Here is a 22,103-nt window from a genome sequence, read left to right as displayed (position 1 = left end):
TCCTACTAATGTAGCCCAATACGCCGTTAGCTGGCAACAAGGGCACACTGCTGACTCATATCCCAGCTTCACATCCACTGTAATCCCCAGGTCCTTTTCTGCAGAACTTCTGCTTGCCAGTCGGTCCCCAGCCTGTAGCGGTGCGTGGGATTCTTCCTTCCTAAGTGCAGGACTCTGCACTTATCCTTGTTGAACATCATCAGATTTATTTTGGCCCAATCCTCCAATTTGTCTCGGTCACTCTGGACCCTCCAGCGTATCTACCTCTCCCCGCAGCTTAGTGTCATCCGCAAACTTGCTGAGAGTGCAATCTATCCCATCATCCAGATCATTAATAAAGATGTTGAACAAAACCGGACTGACCCCTGGGGCACTCCGCTTGATACCGGCTGCCAACTAGACATCAAGCCGTTGATCATTAACCACTGAGCCCAACAATCTAGCTAGCTTTCTATCCATCTTACAGTCCATTCATCCAGTCCATACTTTTTTAACTCACTGGCAAGAATACTGTAGGAGACTGTATCAAAAGCTTTGCTAAAGTCTTTGCTAAAGAGATCTAACTTCTTTGCAGCCTTTCCTTTGGGGGTAGATACCTGCTGCCACTGGCATTCTCTCTCATTGGCACCTCAGACTACCACCAATCCCGGAGTGGGGTTGGTGTAAAAATGTTGAAATCCCTCTGAGAGGACAGAATATCTGTGCTTGGCCCTTTCCGCTAGGTGAGAGAAGCGAAGAAGGAGTCTGCCACAGCACCTTGGTGGGCTCAGAATAGCTTCATTAATTGGAAGCACTACTCTAGATGGTTCCACAGAAGCTAAGATGTTGACCAGCCTGTGAGACCTTTTTCCAACCTCTTCAACCTGGATATCCAGTGTGGAAGTCACCCTCTTGAATAAGTCCTGCTGACCCCTATAATCCTCGGGGGGAAGTGAGGAACTTTTTGATACCACTACCTCATCAGGTGATGAAGAGGAGGATGCCAAAACTGGCTGTAGTGGAGCCTTCTTCAATTCCTCTAAAGGGAGAATTTCCTCTTGCTGGGTACTGAGCCTGTTACTGGGAGTGGTCTCCCTCTGCACCTGGTGTGGTAGATCTTGGTGCCTACTTGATGAAGCAAAGTAGGGAGTGCATGGAGATGACCTGGAGGCAGGAAAAAAAAACCCAGGGGTACAAAATGGCCATTGGTAAGGTCTCAGAGCCCAACTACTTCCCAGTTAATGATCTCTGCTTGATGGCCAAGATGGAGCCTCCAAGAAATACCAAGGATGGTAGGCTGTGGAAGGGGAATGGTTCACGGTCCGGTTGTGACACACAGGAGCCAAACTCAGAGTCTGAAGATGAACCAGCCTCCTCTAACCAAGTAGGCGCTGTTCCAATCATTGCCCAGGATCAATGTTGGGAGCCTGGAGATGGTGCTATCAGTGAGATCATGGCTGGCTTCCTTCTTGACAGTACCACATGAAGAGCTACACGGAGGACTAGAGGCACCCACTGTACCCCATGCTGGGACAAAGTCAGTAAAGTTACAGTGAGCACTGGTACTGGGCAAGAAGATTCTTGGATTGCTAGCAAAGCCAGCACATTGAGAATCACCACATCCCATGCTGTCACATAAGCCAGAGTAGAGGTACTGTTGAACTAAATGGAGCCACTTCGGAGGTCAATCTCAACGGTGCTGGTGCTAGAGTGGACAGTCCCTCCTGAGCAGATGACTGCCTTGGTAAATGTCTTGGCCTTGAGTATACTCTGTTGTGCTCGTCCATGTGCTTGCCAGACTGAGGTGCTGTGGACCTCAATCTCCCAGAGACTGGGCCCTTAAATGCTTTCGTCTGGTGTCTCTCCCAAAGTACCAGAGAGGGCAATAGGCCCCAAAGCTCAATCAAAACAGAGGGAACAATTCTGATGGATGCAGATGCACTCAGTTCCTACTCCGAAGGCTCTAAGGGTTGATGCAGGGCTGCCTTCATCAGAAGAAACTTGAGTCTGGCCTCCCTGTTTTTCTTGGTTATTGGGTTAAAGTCCCTCCAAATTTGACACTGATCCCAATGTGTCTCTCCATGACACTTCAGGCATCCTGAGTGTAGGTCACTCACTGGCATTGGTTTCTTGCAGGAAGGGCAGCTGACCAAGTTGAAACCCGTTGACCAAGCCATGCCTGCCCCACCACTGGGACTCAGCAATGGGAATTGAAGCTTTAAAAACATTTTAAAAAACAATATTTCTATATCTACCAAACAGTCCAAACTACAAAAACTACTAAAACACGTACCAACTACATACAAATATGAGGGAAAATTTTGCAACTGCAAGACCACACATTCCTACAACTTTCACACATGGTAAGAAGGAACTGGGCGGGGGGGCGAGGGTCGGGGCAGCTCTGCCCTTTATACTTTTGCATGGCAAGGGAAAAATCTCTGACAAGTGGGCTTGCACACACCTGCAGTGGAATGGACATATGCAACACATCTCAAAAAAACACTTTTTCTTGAAAAAGTGTTTTGACAAAAAAATGTTCTACCTACTCTAAGCAATAGTTTAGTAGTGAATGCAGCTGATATAACCACTCCACAACGGGAAATGCTACTATTGAGAAGGAAGATCCACCCTCTAGATTTCCCGTTCATGGCCATAGGGCCCAAATCACTGAGATTCTGCGAGCTACACGCCACAGAGTCCATTTGGATCAGAGTTTGACCCTAAAAAAAAAAGAGAAATATATATTGCCAGAACCCATAGTTTCCTACGTTCAGGGTTTGCGGAATTGCTCATCTTCCAAGAAATCTTGAAACAGGAAGAGATGGAGAAACACTTACACTTAGGGTTTCACACAAAAACATTGTCATATTTTTAAGGCTAGAACAATGGACCCAGATTTGTTATTACCAGTATCTAACATCAGAATCATGAATAATGTTAAATGCCAGCCAAATCAGCAAAAACAAGATTACTGTGAGTCAGAGATGAGATTAATTGCCAGAGAAGAATGAAACTAATCTTTTAAAAGGAGTTTTAATGTAATATTACTACATTCTTTATAAATTAAGCTTTGTAAAAGTCTGTACTAGTACTACTATGTGGCAGTACTTTTAATGACTTTAAATAAGAATTGTATGACTATACAGCAGTTTAAATACCATTTTTGTGTTAGAGAATAGCTGACAGTTCTCCCTGGGTTTTCTTCACTGTTTATGCTTTCCCAGCCACAAGATTATACACAAAATGCCTATACACAAATGCAAGAAGCCTGGGAAACAAGCAGGGAGACTGAAAGTCCTGGCACAGTCAAGGAATTATGATGTGATTGGAATAACAGAGACTTGGTGGGATAAATCACATGACTGGAGGACTGTCATGGATGGATATAAACTGTTTAGAAAGGACAGGTAGGGTAGAAAAGGTGGGGGAGTTGCATTCTATATAAGAGAGCAGTATGACTGCTCAAAGCTCCAGTATGAAACTGCAGAAAAACCTGAGAGTCTCTGGATTAAGTTTAGAAGTGTGAGCAACAAGGGTGATGTCGTGGTGGGAGTCTGCTATAGACCACCAGACCAGGGGGATGAGGTGGACGAGGCTTTCTTCAGGCAACTAACAGCAGTTACTAGATCACAGGCCCTGGTTCTCATGGGGGACTTCAATCACCCCGATATCTGCTGGGAGATGTGATAGACCCAGGCCAGTTGGGTACAGCAGAATAGTCCTGTTGGTATCCAGGAAGTGGGCGGCTGGAGCCAGGCCACTACTAAATGACCTCCCCCAGCCTAAGGGGAGGATCCACAGATCCGGGATTCCAAATAATTGTGGGGGACAACTAATGAGATAACAGGAACGGGAGTGAGGTCACAGGGCTAAATGAAGGGAACCAGACGAGGAGTACCCCAGACTGCTCCTCAAAGGTGTCAAAAGAGCCAGTGGACGCTGCCTAGAGGAACTCTGCCCAGATGTGTGAATGGACTGAGGAGCGGAAATAGGCCCCCCAGTCACAGGAAACCCTGTCAGCCAACCTCCTCTCCCTGGTTTTGTAGATGGCCATTTTGGCCAGGGCTAGGAGGAGGTTGACAAGGAGGTCCGGCAACTTTGGGGGCCATGGATGGGGAGTGCGTAGATGAACAGGTGAGGGGAAAAGTGTAACCAAAAACGTAATAGTATATCCAAGAGGAGCCGGAATACGGGCTGCAACCTGGCGCACTCCAGGTACACATGCACCAGGGTCTCCCTCATGCCACAAAAGGGGCAGGTGTCTGGGAGGGGAGCGAACTGCACCAAGTACACACCCATGCTCACGGCTCTGTGAAGGATCTGCCAGCTGACATCTCCAGTGGGCCTCAGGACCAGGGTGGAATATAGGCTGGCCCACCGGGGCTCCTCACCCTCAAGAGGTGGCAAGAGGTCCCGCCACTTCATGTCGGGGCGGGACATGAGGGTGAGGAGGTGAAGAGTGTGGAGCACGAGCGTGTACAGGTGTTTTCTTGGCACGGTCTGGAACCGAACCAGCTGCAAGTTGTGCAACTGGGTCGCGGTAAAGGGGTGGGATGGCCTGGCAGGTCTACAGGGCAGGGGCCCAATGAAAAGGTCCAGAGGACCTGGGGTGGAGGGTGGGCATGACGTGCCGTCTCGCAGGACCCAGTAGAGGAAAACCCGAGCAGTGGGCGGTAAAGCGGCCCTCACCTCCTCAAGTACACGCCGGGAAGTACGAGGTCTGGAGAGCCCCATGCGCTGAGGGAAAGTCATGGGATCCAGACAGTATCCCCAGTCGTAGTCCAGAGGTCTCCAACTCTGGTGACTTCCGCCAGGACCAACCTCTGGCACACCGAGGGGGACTCCACCACCTGCACACAGAGATGGCGGTTGTGTGGCAGGGGCTCCGCGAGGAGATCCGCCCCCTTGGCGGCCGTCATGGACCTGGTGGCCAAAACCAGTTTCCAGGTCCAGAGAAGGTCCTGGTAGAAGACCGGCAGCCCGGAGAGGTCTTGCGGAAGACCCCTTGGATGGAGATAAAGGAGCTGCTGGTTGTATTGGAGCCCTCGGAAGCAGCGCAGGAAGGCGTGCACCAGTACACTCCACACCGAACTACCTGCACCATAAAGGAGCCTCTGCAGGGCCTGAAGGCAGAAGACGTGGACCTGAGTGCGCAGGCACTTCAGGCCCTGTCCTCCCTCCTCCAGGGGCAGGTGGAGGAACCCTGCAGAGACCCAGTACAGTCCTGGCCAGAAGAACTCCAGAACCGACTTCCGGAGGTTGGCCAGGAAATCCGGGGCTGGGACCAGAGTGTTTTTAGCCAGTGCCAGAGCATGGACAGGACTAGCTGATTGAGCACCAGTGCCCTCTCTCGAAGGAAGAGGCACTGGAGTAGTCCTGCCCATCTCCAGAGCTGCTCTACCACCCTGCCCTCTAAACCTTGCCAGTTCTCCGGTGGAGACGGATGCATGACAGAAAGGTAAATGCCAAGATAGAGCAGCGGACCCACGCTCCACTGGATGGCCTGAAGCACAGGTGGGAGGGAGCTCGCCTGCCACCTGTCCACGACCACCAGGCCAGAGCTCTTGACCCAGCTGACCCGGGTGGAGGAGGCCGCTGAGTAGACGGCCTGGCAAGCCTCCACCTGCACCAAGTCGCCCAGGTCCTGGACCACGAGGAGCATGTCACCAGCTTAAGCCAACAGGACCAGCCGCAGCTCCGGTTCCCGCAGCACCAACACCATCAGCCTCCGGCGGAGGAGACAGAGGAAGGGCTCGATCACCAGAGCGTACAGCTGGCCCGAGAGGGGGCACCCCTGCCATACTCCCCGCCCGAAGCTGACCGGCTCTGTCAGGGTCCAGTTGAGCCTAACCAGACACTCCGCGGAGATGCACAGCACCTGGAGAAAACCCACAAACTGGTATCTGAAGCTGAACGTGCACAGAGTGCCCAGGAGCTACCCGTGGTCCACCCTATCGAATGCCTTCTTCTGATTCAGGGACAGAAGGGTGAAAGACAGACCATCCCTACACCCGAGCTCCAAGAGATCCCGGACCAAATACAGATTATCAAAGATGGTATGGCCCGGGATGGTGTAGGTCTGGTCGGTGTGGACCACGTCTGCCACCACAGACCCCAGCCGCAGCAAAGATGGCCTTCGCTATGACTTTGTAGTCCATGCTGAGGAGCAAGACAGGACGCCAATTCCAAAGGTCGCGGGGGTCCCCCTTCTTTGGGAGCAAGGCAAGCACGGCTTGCCTGCAAGACAGGGGGAGGACCCCGCTCTCTGAGGACTTGGCCCAGACGGTGACAAGGTCCAGGTTGAGGAATTCCCAGAACATGTGGTAGAACTCCACGGTCAGCCCATCCATGCCCGGAGATTTATTGGTGGGCATGTGGCGGAGGGCTTTCAAGAACTCAGCCAGAGTGAGAGGCAGCTCTAGCCAGTCTTGGTTGCCCACGCTGACCGTCAGGAGGCCATTCCAGAGCACTCTGCAAGCATCAGGATTGGTCAGATCCAGTGAGAAAAGGCCTGCATGGAAGGCCCTGGTCCTCCCGCACATCTCCGCTGGATCCGTGAGGGGGGTGCTGTCCTCTACCAGAGGCAGATGATGTACTTCTTGGCCCCACTCTTTTTCTCCAGGGCATAGAAGAAGCGGGAGCCACGATATATCTCCCAAAGGAGGTGGATGCGGGATTGAACAAAGGCACCCCGGGGCCCGATGGTCCTCGAGGGCTCCTCCCACTTCTCCTGGCATGCTCCGCAGAGGGATGGATCCTCGGGGCTGGTGGCCAGACGCCTCTCCAGCTCTAAGACCTCCCGTTCCAACTGCTCTATTGTCGCATCTCTCCATCAGCTGGTGCCCCGGGTGTAGTGGTGGCAGAAGAGCCGGTCACACACCTTCCCCACGTCCCACTGCCGCCGCGCCGAGAGAAAGGCCAGCCAGAATTCTCAGAAGGATGCCACGAAGCCCACATCCTCCAACAAGCTGTTATTAAAGTGCCAATAGGCCAGCCCCAGCCTCTCCGTCATGGTCGTTAGGTGGTGATCTGAGAACGGGGCCGGCTGGATGCCATGAAAGGTGACAGCATGAGAAGTAAATGCGGTCCAACTGGGAGTGGCACGACCAATGGGCCTCCACCTGGATGAAGGTGAACATCGAGACGTCGTCCAGGTGGTGGTTGCGCCAGACATCCACCAGGGAGTGACGGTTGACAGTCTCCTGGAGGACATCCATGGCGGCTGGGCACTGCTCAGTCCCCAAGTGGTCCTGCTCCTCGAGGGTGGTATTAAAGTCCTCACCCAGGATCAGGCACTCGCAAGGATCCGAAAAGCCAAGGAAGGTGGATGCCTGCTGATAAAAGTGCAGCCGCTCCAGGCCCAATGTCAGGGCGTAAACGTTGATGAGGCTGATCACTATCCCCTCCATACAGACCCGGAGGTGCAGCAGGCAGCTCATCACAGCCTCGGTGATCCCCAGCACCTCAGGCCGTAGGTCAGGGGAGAACAGGGTAGCCACTCCAGCTGTACGAACTGTGAGGTGGCTAAAATAGACCCTGTCCCCCCACTCCAGCTGTCAACTTGCTTCTATGGCTGGATCCGTATGGGTCTCCTGCAGGAAAACTGCAGAGTATCCCCACTCCCGAAGGAAGGAGAGCACCTGGCACCTGCGGAGACCCATCCTACAGCCCCGGGTGTTTAATGTTGTGAAGATGATGGATGCCATGGGGAGGCCTGGGGGCGATCCTCACTGGCAGGGATGCTCATGGCCCCCATTGGGTCGTGCAGCAAACCATGACCTACCCTGTAGGTGAGCAAAGAGTCACAGAAGCTGCAGGCCCATTTGTAGGTCAAAGCGACCTGCCTCCCAGTCCCTTTACCCTCCCCCAGAATGGCCCTTATGGCCCGGAGGATTTGATAAAAGTCCCCCCAGAGCTGGAGAGCAAGTTGCACCTTGTTCCGGGACTCACAGGCATCCTGGAGAAACTCTTGCAGCTCCTCTCACAGCCTATCGGGGGGCAGAGTTACAGGCCCCTAGCCGTCCTCTAGTGGGGCCCCTGTCGAAGCCCTGTGGCCTACCAAGACGGGCAGGCAGGGGGCGGACCCCTGACGTGGTGCCCGATGTGCTGGTGCCACGCAGCCCACCTCAGACCTTGGCTCAGTAGGGGGCAGCGGAGGGAAAATAGCAGCCCCTAGGGGGTCGGGACAGGGGAACACGAAGGCCGCTCCTTGTGGGTCGTCTTCCGGGAAGGGGAAGGAGACAGCCCCAGGGGCAGCAGTAGCAGCATGGGACGTGGAGGGGAGGAGGCCTGGGTCGGCATCAGGGGCAGTGCAGAGGTCGGGAGCAGGGTTGGGGAGAGGGGCAGAAGTGGGATCATGGACCCCAGCAGCTGAGCCACTGAAGGGCGGCACCTCTCGGCCAGGCTCAGGGGTCTGTGGAGTGGGAAGAGGGCCTTCGATGATACTGGGCTTGCGCTCCAAGGCAGGTATTGTGGCCATGGCATCTATAGGTGGGGAAGCAGCAGTGGGGCCTCCACCCGGGAAGGAGGTCGGCTGCCCCGCATCAACGAGGGATGCCCCTGGTGACTCAGGTCCCGGCCGCATGGCACTGGCTGTCACCTCAATAGTCTCGGCGGCCATTAGTGGGGGGTCATCTGCGGCAGAGCTGGTGGAAGAGTCCAGGGGTTCCTTGGAAGCGGGAGCAGAAGCAGCAGTTAGGGGGATGGAGCATGGGGAGGGGGCGCCGGGGTGAGGTCACCCAGATTGAGGCCCCCTGGCAGAGACAACCCCTGGGTTGTCCTCTCCCTGAGTGACTGGGGTCAGACCCAGGGCCTCAATCTCCTTGAAGATGGAGGGGAAATCACCACCCATCACACCGGGGACCTCCTTGCTGGTGCCTGAAGCGACACTTGCCTTGGAGCATGCAGGGAGTTCAGGTGGCAAGGGAGCAGAAGGGGTTCCATCGGTGGGCCCCCGAGGGAGGGACTCCAGAGGTGAGGCAGTGCTACCCTCCATTGCTGCCACATCATCCCCAGCTGGCTCTAGCAGATAGGATGCACCCGGGGGCAAGACAGAAGACTCGGTGTCAGTGACTCCCTTCCTGGTCTTTCAGGGGGCCTCTGCATCGGATGGAAGGAGCGGAGCTAGAGATAGAGCAGTGGACACACGCTCCACCAGATGGCTTGAAGCATGGGTGGGAGGGAGCTCGCCTGCCACCCGTCCCCAACCACCAGGCCAGAGCTCTTGACCCAGCTGACCCGGGTGGAGGAGGCCACCGAGTAAACGACCTGGCAGGCCTCCACCAGCATCAGGTTGCCCGGGTCCTGAACCATGAGGAGCACGTCGTCGACGTACGCTGACAGGACCAGCCGCAGCTCTGGCTCCCAAAGCACCTGCGGAGGAGACAGAGGAAGGGCTCAATCGCCAGAGCGTACAGCTGGCCTGAGAGGGAGCACCCTTGCCATACTGCCCACCTGAAGCTGACTGGCTCGGTCAGGGTCCAGTTGAGCCTAACCAGACACTCCGCCTCATCATACAGTACCTGGAGAAAGCCCACAAACTGGGGCTCGAAGCCTAACGCTTGCAGAGTGCCCAGGAGATACCAGTGGTCCATCCTGTCAAATGCCTTCTCCTTGGCCAGGGACAGGAGGGCGAACGACAGACCATCCCTACGCCCCAGCTCCAAGAGGTCCCGGACCAGGTACAAGTTATTGAAGATGGTCCGGCCCGGAATGGTGTAGGTCTGGTCGGGATGGACCACATTCGCCAGTACGGACCCCAGACATAGCAAGATGGCCTTCACTACGACCTTGTAGTCCGTGCTGAGGAGCAAGTTGGTACGCCAGTTCCATAAGTCACGGAGGTCCCCTTTCTTCATCAATAAGGTGAGCATGGCTCACCTGCACGAGAAAGGGAGGACCCCGCTTTTCAAGGACTAGGCCCAGATGGTGAAGAGGTCTGGGCCGAGGACGTCCCAGAAGATGTGGTAGAACTCCACATTCAGCCCATCCATGCCCAGAGATTTGTTGGAGGGCATGAGACAGAGGGCTTCCGAGAACTCGGCCAGAGAGAGAGGCAGCTCCAGCTGGTCTCAGTTGCCCACGCTGACCATCGGGAGTTCAGTCCAGAGAACCCTACAGGCTTCAGTGTTGGTCGGATCTGGGGAGAATAGGCTGGCATAGAAGGTCTTGGCCCTTCCACGCATCTCCTCCAGATCCGTGAGGGGGGCACTGTCCTCCACCAGGAGGCAGGTGACATGCTTTTTGGCTCTCCGCTTTTTCTCCAGGGCATAGAAGAAGCGGGAGCCACAATCCATCTCCCGAAGAAGACAGATGTGGGATCGAACAAAGACACCCCGGGGCTGATGGTCCTCCAGGGCCCAGAGCTCCTCCCGTTTCTCCTGGTACGCTGCGCAGAGGGGTGGATCCTCGGGGCCGGAGGCCAGATGCCTCTCTAGCTCTAAGACCTCCCACTCCAACTGCCCTATCACCTCATCCCTCGGCCGGCTAGCGCCCCAGGTGTAGTCTCGGCAAAAGACCCCACGCATACCTTCCCCATATCCCACCATTGCCGTGCCGAGGGAAAGGCATGTTGCTGCCCCCAACAGGCCAGCCAGACTCCTGGAAGGGTGCCACGAAGCCCACATCCTCCAGCAAGCTGTTATTAAAATGCCAATAGGCCGGCCCTCGCCTCTCTGAACTGAGGGAGGCCGTCACAGTCACCAAGTGGTGATCCGTGAACGGGGCCGACCGGATGCCGGAGGCGTGGGCTCATGCCAGATGGAAACAGGAGAGATAAATCTGGTCCAACTGGAAGTGGCGCGACTGATCATCCTCCACCTGGACATAGGTGAAGGCGGTATCGTCATCCAGGTGGTGGTTGCGCCAGATGTCCATCAGGGAGTGAAGGTCCATGATCTCCCTGAGGACACCCGCGGCAGCCAGTGAACTCTTGAGTCCTGAGCGGTGTCGGTCCTCGAGGGTGGTGTTGAAATCCCCGCCCTCATGAGGCACTCATGAGGATCCAGGGTGCCAAGGAAGGCCAACGCCTGCCAGTAAAAGTGCACCCGGTCCGGGCCCATGTTTGGGATGTAAACATTGACTAGGTTTAAGATCAGCCCCTCCACATAGGCTTGGACGTGCAGCAGGCGGCCCGGCACGACCTCGGCAACCCCCAGCACCTCAGGCCGTAGCTTGGGGGAGAACTGGGTGGCCACCCCAGCCAAATGGGCGCTGAGGTAGCTAAAATAAACCCCGTTCCCCCCACTCCAGCCACCAGCTAGCCTCAACGGCTGAAGCCGTGTGGGTCTCCAGCAGGAAGATCACAGAGTACCTCCCCTCCCAAAAGAAGGAGAGCACTTGGCTCCTGCAGAGACCCACCCTACAGCCCTGGGTGTTCAATGTAGCAAAGATGGTGACTGTCATAGTGAGGGCTGGGGTGGATCCTCACGGGCAGGGTGATCGAGAGCCTCCAGGGGGCCCCACAACAACCTGGTCTTGACCCCAAAGGTCAATAGGGAGTTGCGGAACTTGCGGGCCCGTCGGTAGGCCGCAATGTCCTGCCTCCCGGTCCCTCTCCACTCCCTCAAAAGGGCCTTCACAGCCCGGAGAATGTGATAGAAGTCCCCCCAGTGCTGGAGGGCGAGCTGCACCTTGCCCTTTGAGCCACAGGTTTCCATTAGAAAATGGCGCAGCTCATCCATCAGTGCAGAGGGGGACGTGGCAGACAGCTTGCTGCCATCCTCTGGTGGGGCCCCTGAGAGATCCCCGTGGCCTGCAGAGACGGGCAAACAGGGGGGCGAGCCCCGGAGAAACTGCACGGGGCAGCCTGTCCCCATCCCCAGCAAGGGAGGGGACGGCAGAGGGAATATTGCAGCCCCAATAGTGTCGGAAAAAAGAGAGACAAAAACCACCCCGAGGGTTGTCCATGGATAGAGGAAATGAGACATCCTCGGGGGCGGCAATAGCACAGGAGGTGAAGGGGAGAGAAGTAGGCAGTGCTTTGGGAGCAGGAGCTGGGCCAGGGCCTAAAGTGCGAACGGGGACTGAGGCTGGGCCTGGGGCAGGAGAGGGGCCAGGAGCAGGATTGGGGGCAGGGACAGGAGTGTGAGCAGGGTCAGAAATGGGTTCATGGTCCCCAGCAGCCAAGCTGCCGGGGTGTGGCTCCTCTCGACCAGGGCTCAGGGCCAATGGGGTAGAGGTGGGAGGGGGGCCTTCGCCTAAGCCAGGCATGGGAGTTGCAGGAAGTGCGTCACCCACAGCCACGGTGGTAGGCACGGTGGAGTCAGCAGTGGGGCCCCCTGCTGAGGGGAGGCTAGCCACTCTGTCCGGGTGCTAGAGGGTCCACCCACAGGCTCGGGGCCCGGCTGCTCGGCATCGGCCATCACCCCGAGGGGCTCAGCGGCCTCAGATGTAATGCTATCTGTGTCTGGCAAATAGGGAGGGCCAGGGGCGCCCCAAGGTCTAGAGTAGGTGTGACAGCTGGAGGTAAGGGGCAGGCAGGAGGAAGGGGCAGCAGGACTAAGCCACTGCCCAGATCAAGGCCCGCTGGCGGGGGGTTGTCCTCCCCCTGCGTGACTGGGATCAGACCCTGGGCCTTAATCTCCTCAAAGATGGACGTAAAATCAGTCCCCGCAGCCCCAGAGTCCTCCCCACCAGTAACCGGGGCAACGATTGCCCTGGTATCAGCAGCGGCAGGGGGCACAGGTGGCACAAGGGCCAGGGGAACTCCTACACAGGCCTCCTCAGGAGGGGACTCGGCAAGGGGGCCTTTGTTCGCTGCCACAGCTTCCGTGGCCAGTGCCTCCTGCTGGGCCCCATCTGGGGGCACGACAGAAGGTTTAGCAGCATCAGCCCCCTGCAGCATCTTTTAGGGGGCTTCCTCTCCCTCCTCCTTGGAGGGGAGGGATCGAGCCTGTGATTTGCGGGCACCACGCTTCCCCCAGACGAGCACCCTCCTGAGGTGGAGGGCAGGTCAGGAGGGATAGGGCCAGGGTGCAAGGTCAGTGGTTCCGGGGCAGCAAGGGCAGGACAGTGGCGGGAAGGGAAACCTCCCCCGGGGGCAGGCCCTCTCCCTTGGGCAGCCGAACTGCAGCTGACGGAGACGAGGCCCGCCCGCTCCTCTGGGTGTGACAGGGGGGCTGTCCCCATGGCCCGAGCAGGGGCTACGGCAGGAGGAGGAGGGGTGGTGGCAGCAGTAGCCAGGCCACCAGGGTCACTGGTGATGACAGGGCCGGCACCCTCCAGGCCTCAGGGGTCCCGGGCCAGGGGGCAGTCCTTCTGAACGTGCCCTGTCATCAGGCAGAGGAAGCACCGGGCCTCCCCCGTTGTGTAGTGGACCCGGTAGTGGGCCCCCTGGTAAGGCACCAGGAAGGACCCCTTGAGCACCACCCCGTCATGCACCGCCAGTGGCAGTTGGAGTTGGACCTGCCGGCGGAAGGATAGGACGTGACAGAGGGCAGGGTCCTTACAGACCAGTGGGAGAGGGCTGATGACCGAAATTGGCTTCCCCAGGGTGGAGAGGGCAGGTAACAGGGCAGCGTTGGGAAGAAAGGGTGGGATGGAGGTCAACACCACCCATACGCCCAGGTCCTCCACAGGTTCCAGGGGGACAAACACGCTCCCAACTGCCAGGCCCTTCTCCACCACCTCCTGAGTGGCAGCCTCTGACACCAGGAAGAACACGACTTTTCCATACATTTTGGAGGCCGCCATGATGGCCGTGGGCCCCACCACTCTCGACAACGCCCGTACGTACATTTCAACGTGGGGCGAGGTGGGTACCAGGAGGGGAAGGGACCCCGGCCGCCAGGAATGGTACCGAAGGCGGCAGCGGGGTGGATGGCATGGTGGCATGCGGAGGGGTGGCAGCCACCTGGGGGCCTGAGATGGAGCACCCCCAGAGCTGGTGGAAGGAATGGCAGGGGAAGGAGGGGTCATGGTAGGTGTCAGGGCCATGGTGGGAAGGGCGGCCCCGCCCGCAGGAGGTTTAGTTTTCCAGGCGGGGTCTTTGCCCTTCTTGTTCTCCTGGTCCTTTTTGCTTGTGGAAAGGGGGCCACTGCAGCGGCGGAGTCTGGACCAGTCGTGGCCAAGAGGTCAGCCGCAGGGGCAGGCGGGGCGGCAGCAAAGGGGGGAACCACAGGGTCAGCAAGGCAGGAGCAGGGGTGGGAGTAGGGGCAGGACCTCCATGGTAGCAAGACGAGGCCCTAATATGGGGGTGGAGCGATGGGCAGCCGCTCCTCCCAGCTAAGCAACACGCAGGTGAGGAAAGTCCAGCAGGAGGGGCAGGGGGATCGGAGGGAGGGAATTGGGTAACCACTGCTTCCTGCTAGGCTGCGGTCAGGGAAGGAGGGTACCAGTGGGCGGGGGACTACAGGAGGGACCGGGGGAAATGGAATAAGCAACCACTCCTCCCCGCTAGGCTGCAGGCAGGGGAGGGTGAAAGTGGAGTGGGGACACAGGGGCAAAAGGGGGGCACAATCACAGGCGCAGGGCGGGGTACCGGCTCCTCCGGCTGCACTCGGATGGGAAAGGGGTACAATAGCATCAGGGTGGTGCGGTGATCAGGGTATACAACTTAAAGGAGTGGGGGCACAAGCGCTCAGGGAAAGGACATGGGCGCACAGTGCGGTGGGCTGGCTGGGTCAGGGGGCCAATGGGAGACAGGGGAGTAGAAACAGGTGGTGAAATAGCTGTGGGCAGGGCAGGTAGAACAGGGAAAAAACTAACTGTTGGAAAAGACAGGGCACGCAAAGCAACAAACTCACAAACCTAGGGCGGGGTCATGGCAGGGCAGGCAAACAACAGGAGGAAAAAAATTTCTGGGGCTACAGTAGGGAGGGAGGGAAAAACTGGGCTGTGGCGGGAGTAGTGGGGCAGCCCCTGGCCCAACGCAACTGGGGCAGAGGGGCCAAGTCCAAGGGGGGGGGTGCACCCACGAGCACTGGTGAGGTTCACTCCAGTCCTTGCTTGCTGCTAGGTACAGTCCCAGATGGTGGTAAGGGGAGGAGCAAATGGCCCTGTCAAGGGGTGAGCAGCAGGTGTCAATGTTTAACTGGGTTGGTGGAGGGGGTGGCGGTGGTGATAGTGGTGGTGGTGGAGGAAAGTGTGAAGGGGGGCAACTAGGCTATGGGGAGGACTCCATGCCCTTCCCCAGACCCCCCACAGCAGCAAAGGCTACCACCACCCCAGGAGCACAGGTGTTAGAGTCACTCAGTCCAATAATGCCAATCAACCCCCTCCACAGTGTCCCGCAGCAGTCTCCCTCCTCCTCGATGAGGCAGCAGGCTCAGGAGCAGCAAGCAGGCGGCAGGTGGTGGTGTCGGCAATGGAGTCCTTGGTTCTCCCTCCGGAGGGATGGAGGTGGGAATGGAGGGGCAGGCCGGCAAGGCCCTCCTCCCCCACACCAGCAGTAGCAGCAGCAGTCCTCCAGGGAAGGGAGCTCCCACCAGCCAGCCAGCAGCAGTCCTTCAGGGAGGGAGGGAGCTCCAGCCAGCAGCAGCAGCCCAAGTGAGGGATAGCTCCAGCCAGAGAGGAGCTCTAGCTACCAGGGCAGCCAGAGAGGAGCTCCAGCCAGCAGGGCAGCCAGAGCAGACTGATCAGTCCCTGTAGTGAGGCAAAGGGGCTCCCTCCCATGCAGCAGCCCCAGCAGCAGCCTCCCTCCAAGCCAGAGGGCTATAGGAGAGGAGTCGAGGGCTGATCTACTGGCCACTGGAGAGGCAGCCGGTTGCTGTTCCCTGACTGACTGCACTAGAGGCTGCACGAGAGCAATCAGGAACCTGCTAGAACCAATTAAGACGGGCAAGCTAATTAAGACACCTGGAGCCAATTAAGAACATACTACAATCAATTATAGCAGGCAGACTGATCAGGACACATGGTTTAAAAAGGACCTCCCACCAGTTAGTGGAGAGCGTGCAAGGAGCAGGGAGTGAGAAGGTGTGCAGATGGAGGACTGAGGAATACAAGTGTAATCAGGCTTCAGGAGGAAGATCCTACTGTGAGGATAAAGAAGGTGCTGGGGGGAGGCCACAGGGAAGTAGCCCAGGGAGTTGTAGCTGTCACGCAACTGTTACAGGAGACACTGTAGACAGCTGCAATCCACAGGGCCCTGGGCTGGAACCCAGAGTAAAGGGCGGGCCCGGGTTCCCACCATCCCCCTAACTCCCTATTTGATATAAGAGGAGTTGACCTTGATTGTGGGTCCCACCAGAAGGGAAGGTCTCTGGCCTGTCCCCCAACCCACTAGGTGGGCCAGCAGGGATTGTTCTCCTCCTTTTCCCCATGCTGGCCAGTGATGAAGTTAGCTGAGTGAACAGCAGGTTTGAGCCACTGGCAAAAGTGGCCAAACTGACGGCTGCCGTGAATCTCTGAGGCGAGCAAATCCGCCAATAAGCACAGGATCCACCAAGGCAGAGGAGGAACTTTGTCACAGAGAACAATAAAGCAGTGCACTGACAATCCAGAAAGTTTTTGGAAAGTGTAGGGGACAATTTCCTGGTGCAAGTGCTGGAGGAACCAACTAGGGGCAGAGTTCTTCTTGACCAGAAGAACTGGTCTGCTGCTCACAAACTGGGAAGAATTAGTAGGGGAAGTAAAAGTGGATGGGAACCTGGGAGGCAGTGACCATGAGATCGTCGAGTTCAGGATCCTGACACAAGGAAGAAAGGAGAGCAGTAGAATACAGACCTTGGACTTCAGAAAAGCAGACTTTGACTCCCTCAGGGAACTGATGGGCAGGATCCCCTGGGAGAATAATGAGGGGGAAAGGAGTCCAGGAGAGCTGCCTGTATTTTATAGAATCCTTATGGAGGTTGCAGGGACAAACCATCCTGATGTGTAGAAAGAATAGTAAATATGGCAGGCGACCAGCTTGGCTTAACTGTGAAATCCTTGCTGATCTTAAACACAAAAAAGAAGCTTACAGGAAGTGGAAGATTGGACAAATGACCAGGGAGGAGTATAAAAATATTGCTCAGGCATGCAGGAGTGAAATCAGGAAGGCCAAATCACACTTGAAGTTGCAGCTAGCAAGGGATGTTAAGAGTAACACAAAGGGTTTCTACAGATACGTTAGCAACAAGAAGAAGGTCAGGGAAAGTGTGGGCCCCTTACTGAATGGGGGAGGCAACCTAGTGACAGAGGATGTGGAAAAAGCTAATGTACTTAATGCTTTTTTGCTTCTGTCTTCACGAAGAAGGTCAACTCCCAGAACACTGCACTGGGCAGCACAGTATGAGGAGGAGGTGACCAGCCCTCTGTGGAGAAAGAAGTGGTTCGGGACTATTTAGAAAAGCTGGATGAGCACACGTCCATGGGGCCGGATGTGCTGCATCCGAGAGTGCTAAAGGAGTCAGCAGATGGGATTGCAGAGCCATTGGCTATTATCTTTGAAAACTCATGGTGATCGGGGGAGGTCCCGGATGACTGGAAAAAGGGTAATGTAGGGCCCATCTTTAAAAAAGGGAAGAAGGAGGATCCTGGGAACTACAGGCCAGTCAGCCTCACCTCAGTCCCTGGACAAATCATGGAGCAGGTCCTCAAGGAATCAATTCTGAAGCACTTAGAGGAGAGGAAAGTGATCAGTAACAGCCAGCATGGATTCACCAAGGGCAAATCATGCCTGACTACTCTAATTGCCTTTTATGACCAGATAACTGGCTCTGTGGATGAAGGGAAAGCAGTGGACGTGTTATTCCTTGACTTCAGCAAAGCTTTTGATAGGGTCTCCCACAGTATTCTTGCCAGCAAGTTAAAGAAGTATGGGCTGGATGAATGGACTATAAGGTGGACAGAAACCTGGCTAGATCATCGAGCTCAACGGGTAGTGATCAATGCCTCCATGTCTAGTTGGCAGCTGGTTTCAAGCGGAGTGCCCCAAGGGTCGGTCCTGGGGCCGGTTTTGTTCAATATCTTCATTAATGATCTGGAGGATGGCGTGGATTGCACCCTCAGCAAGTTTGTAGATGACACTAAACTGGGAGGAGTGGAAGATACACTGGAGGGCAAGGATAGGATACAGAGGGACCTAGACAAATTAGGGGATTGGGCCAAAAGAAATCTGATGAGGTTCAACAAGGACAAGTGCAGAGTCCTGCACTTAGGATGGAAGAATCCCATGCACTGCTATAGACTGGGGACCGAGCAGCTAGGCAGCAGTTCTGCAGAAAAGGACCTAGTGGTTACAGTGGATGAGAAGCTGGATATGAGTCAACAGTGTGCCCTTTTTCCGAAGAAGGCTAACAGTATATTTTGGGCTGTATAAGTAGTAGCATTGCCAGCAGATCGAGGGACGTGATCATTCCCCTCTATTCGGCATTGGTGAGGCCTCATCTGGAGTACTGTGTCCAGTTTTGGGCCCCACACTACAAGAAGGATGTGGATAAATTGGAAAAAGAGTCTAGCAACAAAAATGATTAAGGGGCAGGAGCACATGACTTATGAGGAGAGGCTGAGGGAACTGGGATTATTTCTTCTGCAGAAGAGAAGAATGAGGGGGGATTTGATAGCTGCTTTCAGCTACCTGAAAGGGGGTTTCAAAGAGGATGGATCTAGACTGTTCTCAGTGGTAGCAGATGATAGCATGAGGAGTAACGGTCTCAAGTTGCAGTGGGGGAGGTTTAGGTTGGATATTAGGAAAAAAAATTTCACTAGGAGGGTGGTGAAACACTGGAATGCGTTACCTAGGGAGGTGGTAGAATCTCCTTCCTTAGAAGTTTTTAAGGTCAGACTTGACAAAGCCCTGGATGGGATGATTTAATTGGGGATTGGTTCTGCTTTGAGCAGGGGGTTGGACTAGATGACCTCCTGAGGTCCCTTCCAACCCTGATATTCTATGATTCTATGATTCTAACTACCTGAAAGGGGGTTCCCTAGAAGATGGATCTAGACTGTTCTCAGAGGTAGCAGATGAGAGAACAAGGAGTAATGGTCTCAAGTTGCAGTGGGGAGGTCTAGGTTGGAAATTAGGAAAAACTTTTTCACTAGGAGGGTGATGAAACACTGGAATGGGTTTCCTAGTGAGGTGGTGGATCCTCCTTCCTTTGAGGTTTTTAAGGTCAGGCTTGACAAAGCCCTGTCTGGGATGATTTAGTTGGGGATTGGTCCTGCGTTGAGCAGGGGGTTGGACTAGATGACCACCTGATGTCCCTTCCAACCCTGATATTCTATGATTATTAATACCCTCTTAGTGCACACCTTTTGCAAACCTTCACTGGGTGAGGAATACCTTTGTACTTATATTTGGGATGTGTACTTCAAGTATCCAAAGAAATGTTCCTTTTTTCCTATTAACAAGCCTTGACTGCAGAACAATATCATGCATTTTACTTCTATTGTGTATTCATTAATTCCTTTATCCACCAACCTCAATAATAAATGATTTCTTAGGACCCTATTCAGAATCTTTTACTCATGCAAAACCTCTGTTGAAATAAATGAAGGTCTTCCTGGAGTAAAGAGTGCGCAGTAAGATACACGTTATATTGCTCTGGCTTTCCATAGAAATGAATGGGTAATGAGCACCTATGTTTGTGTTTTCTATTTCATATAACATGAAGCAGAAAAATGGAGGTTCTGACTGTGGATTGCTTCTGCACTTTGTATAGGCATTTGCATCTCTGCAATTAAGGGTAAAACACTATCAAAAGAGACCAGTAGCATTTTACTCTTACTTAGCACAGTGGTGCACAACTTTACACAAGCTGCAAGGCAGTGGAGAATCAAGTCTGGAAACTTTAGATCCCATTTGGGTAATGAGTTATGTAAAATATGGGATTATTTTATGGGGAAAAATAATAGGCCAATTTTTCATATACATATACCTTCATTGCAGCTACAAAATATGTATGCACGCCTATGGAACTTACCAAGCAGCATGTGCATGTGTAGTGGTTACATATTTAGTTATCTGTTCTCATGCACAGTCACTTGAGTTTTGCTCACAAATGAGAACTTTATTTATATATCTGTTCTCCTGGTGAAATGTGGGTACATGTTTTAAAATCTGACCCAGTATGGTAAAAGTGTACTACAGCAACTTTCACAGATCTCCCACTGTCTATAGGTTTTTCTTCCTACCTAAATATTTCATTTGCTGTTGCACTTCTTCCATTCCATTATTCCAACAAAAAATAGCTTGTACTATGGCTTTTGAAATAGAAAAAAATCATTCTAAAGAGTTAAAAGGAGCTGTCCTATTACATGGGAAGTTTGATTTTCACTTAACATGCAAATGTTCACATACTTTCCTTCAGACATCACTAAAGAAATTATTACAGATAGCAGGCTTTCCTACATTCATGCAGGAAATGGACTTGGTGACCGAAGAGGTCCTTCTCAAACCTAGCATCTATTAGCATGTCATAAACATGGTTTCTGTTCCCCAAAAGATGTGTTTAATTTCAGAGCTACTAAGCCATAAGACAGATGCTTTTCACTTGAAAATGCTAAGTTTGAAAGCTTAAACTTAGACAACATTATTAGTGATGTCATGAGAGACATTTTATGTTAAATTTAAATAAAATTATACATTAAAGCATGGGTGTAATACACATTAGTAGTAGTAGTAGTCACCTCTAAAGCCAACTGAGGAGAAATACCTAGAGGCTTTGATAATTTTTTATTCAAATTTTTTCTAAACAAAATACCCACTGATTTAAAAAGTATTTTCTAAAGGACTTCAGGATTTGGCCTTGAGTTACAAGAAGAGTCATCAGTGCTGAAATACAATTCACTGTCCTACCTTACTCTGAGAACAATGAAGGAGCCATCTTTCATTCCAAGAGCTAGCTGAGATCCATCAGGACTGAAAGATACACTGCGCACAGCTTCTTCCATATTACAGCGAGCAATCAAGGCATGATCAGCAAGGCTCCATAATCTACACAAAAAATTGAGAATCAAAGCACAATACTTATGATTACAGACTTTCAATACTATCAAACGCAGAAATGAAATGCCAGCTTCTACAAATTGATCCACAGTAAGTATGCTTACATTCACTGCACATTTTGTCTTTTTAAGTCTGTACATTTCCTTGGAGAGTTGAAGAAGATCCACGAACTATTCTTGTCTTGGGGGGGCAACTGGAATTATCCTGTTACTACCTTGCCTTATCTTCTTTATCACTCTCTGAATGAGAGGAAAGTGGTGGGGGGGAACAGAACTGACCCTTCCCCCAGTTTAGGTGAAAGCATCTGATACAGACAGACTCGCTCTCTCTCTCTCTCTCTCGCCCTGCTCTTGAGCAAAAGTGGTGACACTTCATATTCTTTCGATTTGCAGAAATATCTATGTCCTGGAATCCTCACATGCTGAAGATGTCATCTATCACCAATTTCTTTAACAATTATCATACAAATCCTGTTACATCTCTGCTCAGTTAGGCTCCTGCTAGATACACAACTGTGAGACAAACTACTCTGCTGGAAACACCCATTTGACTGCTTCTTGGCTAGGCTGAGAATGAGCCTGTTTGTTCTGTTTGTTCATGTAATATACTGCTGGCATACAGTCTGTGACAACTTCCACTACCTTTTTCTGGATGTGAGATAGAAAAAATTTGAGAGCCAAACAGATCACTCAATTCTAGGACATTTATAGATAGTCTCTTTTCTTGAGAGCTCCAATAACCTCAAACTGCTAATCTGTTGAGGTGTACTCTCCACCCTTTGTTGGAGGCATCCAAGATGTTTGTTACCAATGGAGCTGCTGAGTTGAATAATAGCCCTGTCAGAACATTTGCAAACAGACACTATTGGTGAAACTACAGGAACTGATATGTGGAAAATGGCGAATCATGAAAAAACTTTACAGAAGGAGCCCAAAAATGGGGGCAGGAAGGAAGGGTCCATGGAAAACTGAGATAGCTCATTCAACCGCCTCTGTTTCTCAGATGGAGAGTTCTGAGAACTGTGACTCGCAGGAATGTTCTTTTTATCCCCTTTAGGCAATGCCTTTTCAGATCTGGTAAATTATCCAACTGTGGATCTATGTAATGTATTCATAATATCACAACAGTTGAAACTGAGAATTGGCAATGGAGAATTGGCAACTGGTTCCAGAACTCTCTTTGGATCTGATGCAATCCTTGGAACTGAAGGATGAACTTGAGGTAACAATTCACCCTGATACAAACTTCTCAT

The 22,103-nt window shown here is 53.4% G+C and overlaps 1 protein-coding gene across 3 annotated transcripts in view; it reads right to left on the bottom strand.

Annotated features, from left to right (window-relative positions):
• Positions 1–22,103, bottom strand: part of EML6 (EMAP like 6) — a 317,359-nt gene that overhangs the window by 192,861 nt on the left and 102,395 nt on the right. For all 3 annotated transcript variants that reach the window (XM_078852321.1, XM_073339283.1, XM_073339272.2), the window contains exon 9: positions 20,702–20,839. In XM_078852321.1, the coding sequence (XP_078708447.1) occupies positions 20,702–20,839 (138 nt within the window). The remainder of the gene's footprint in view (positions 1–20,701; positions 20,840–22,103) is intronic.

Source organism: Lepidochelys kempii, chromosome 3, assembly GCF_965140285.1.
Source record: "Lepidochelys kempii isolate rLepKem1 chromosome 3, rLepKem1.hap1, whole genome shotgun sequence".
NCBI lineage: Eukaryota > Metazoa > Chordata > Testudines > Cheloniidae > Lepidochelys > Lepidochelys kempii.
Note: the sequence above shows the minus strand (reverse complement) of the source record. Positions and strands in the feature narration are given on the sequence as shown.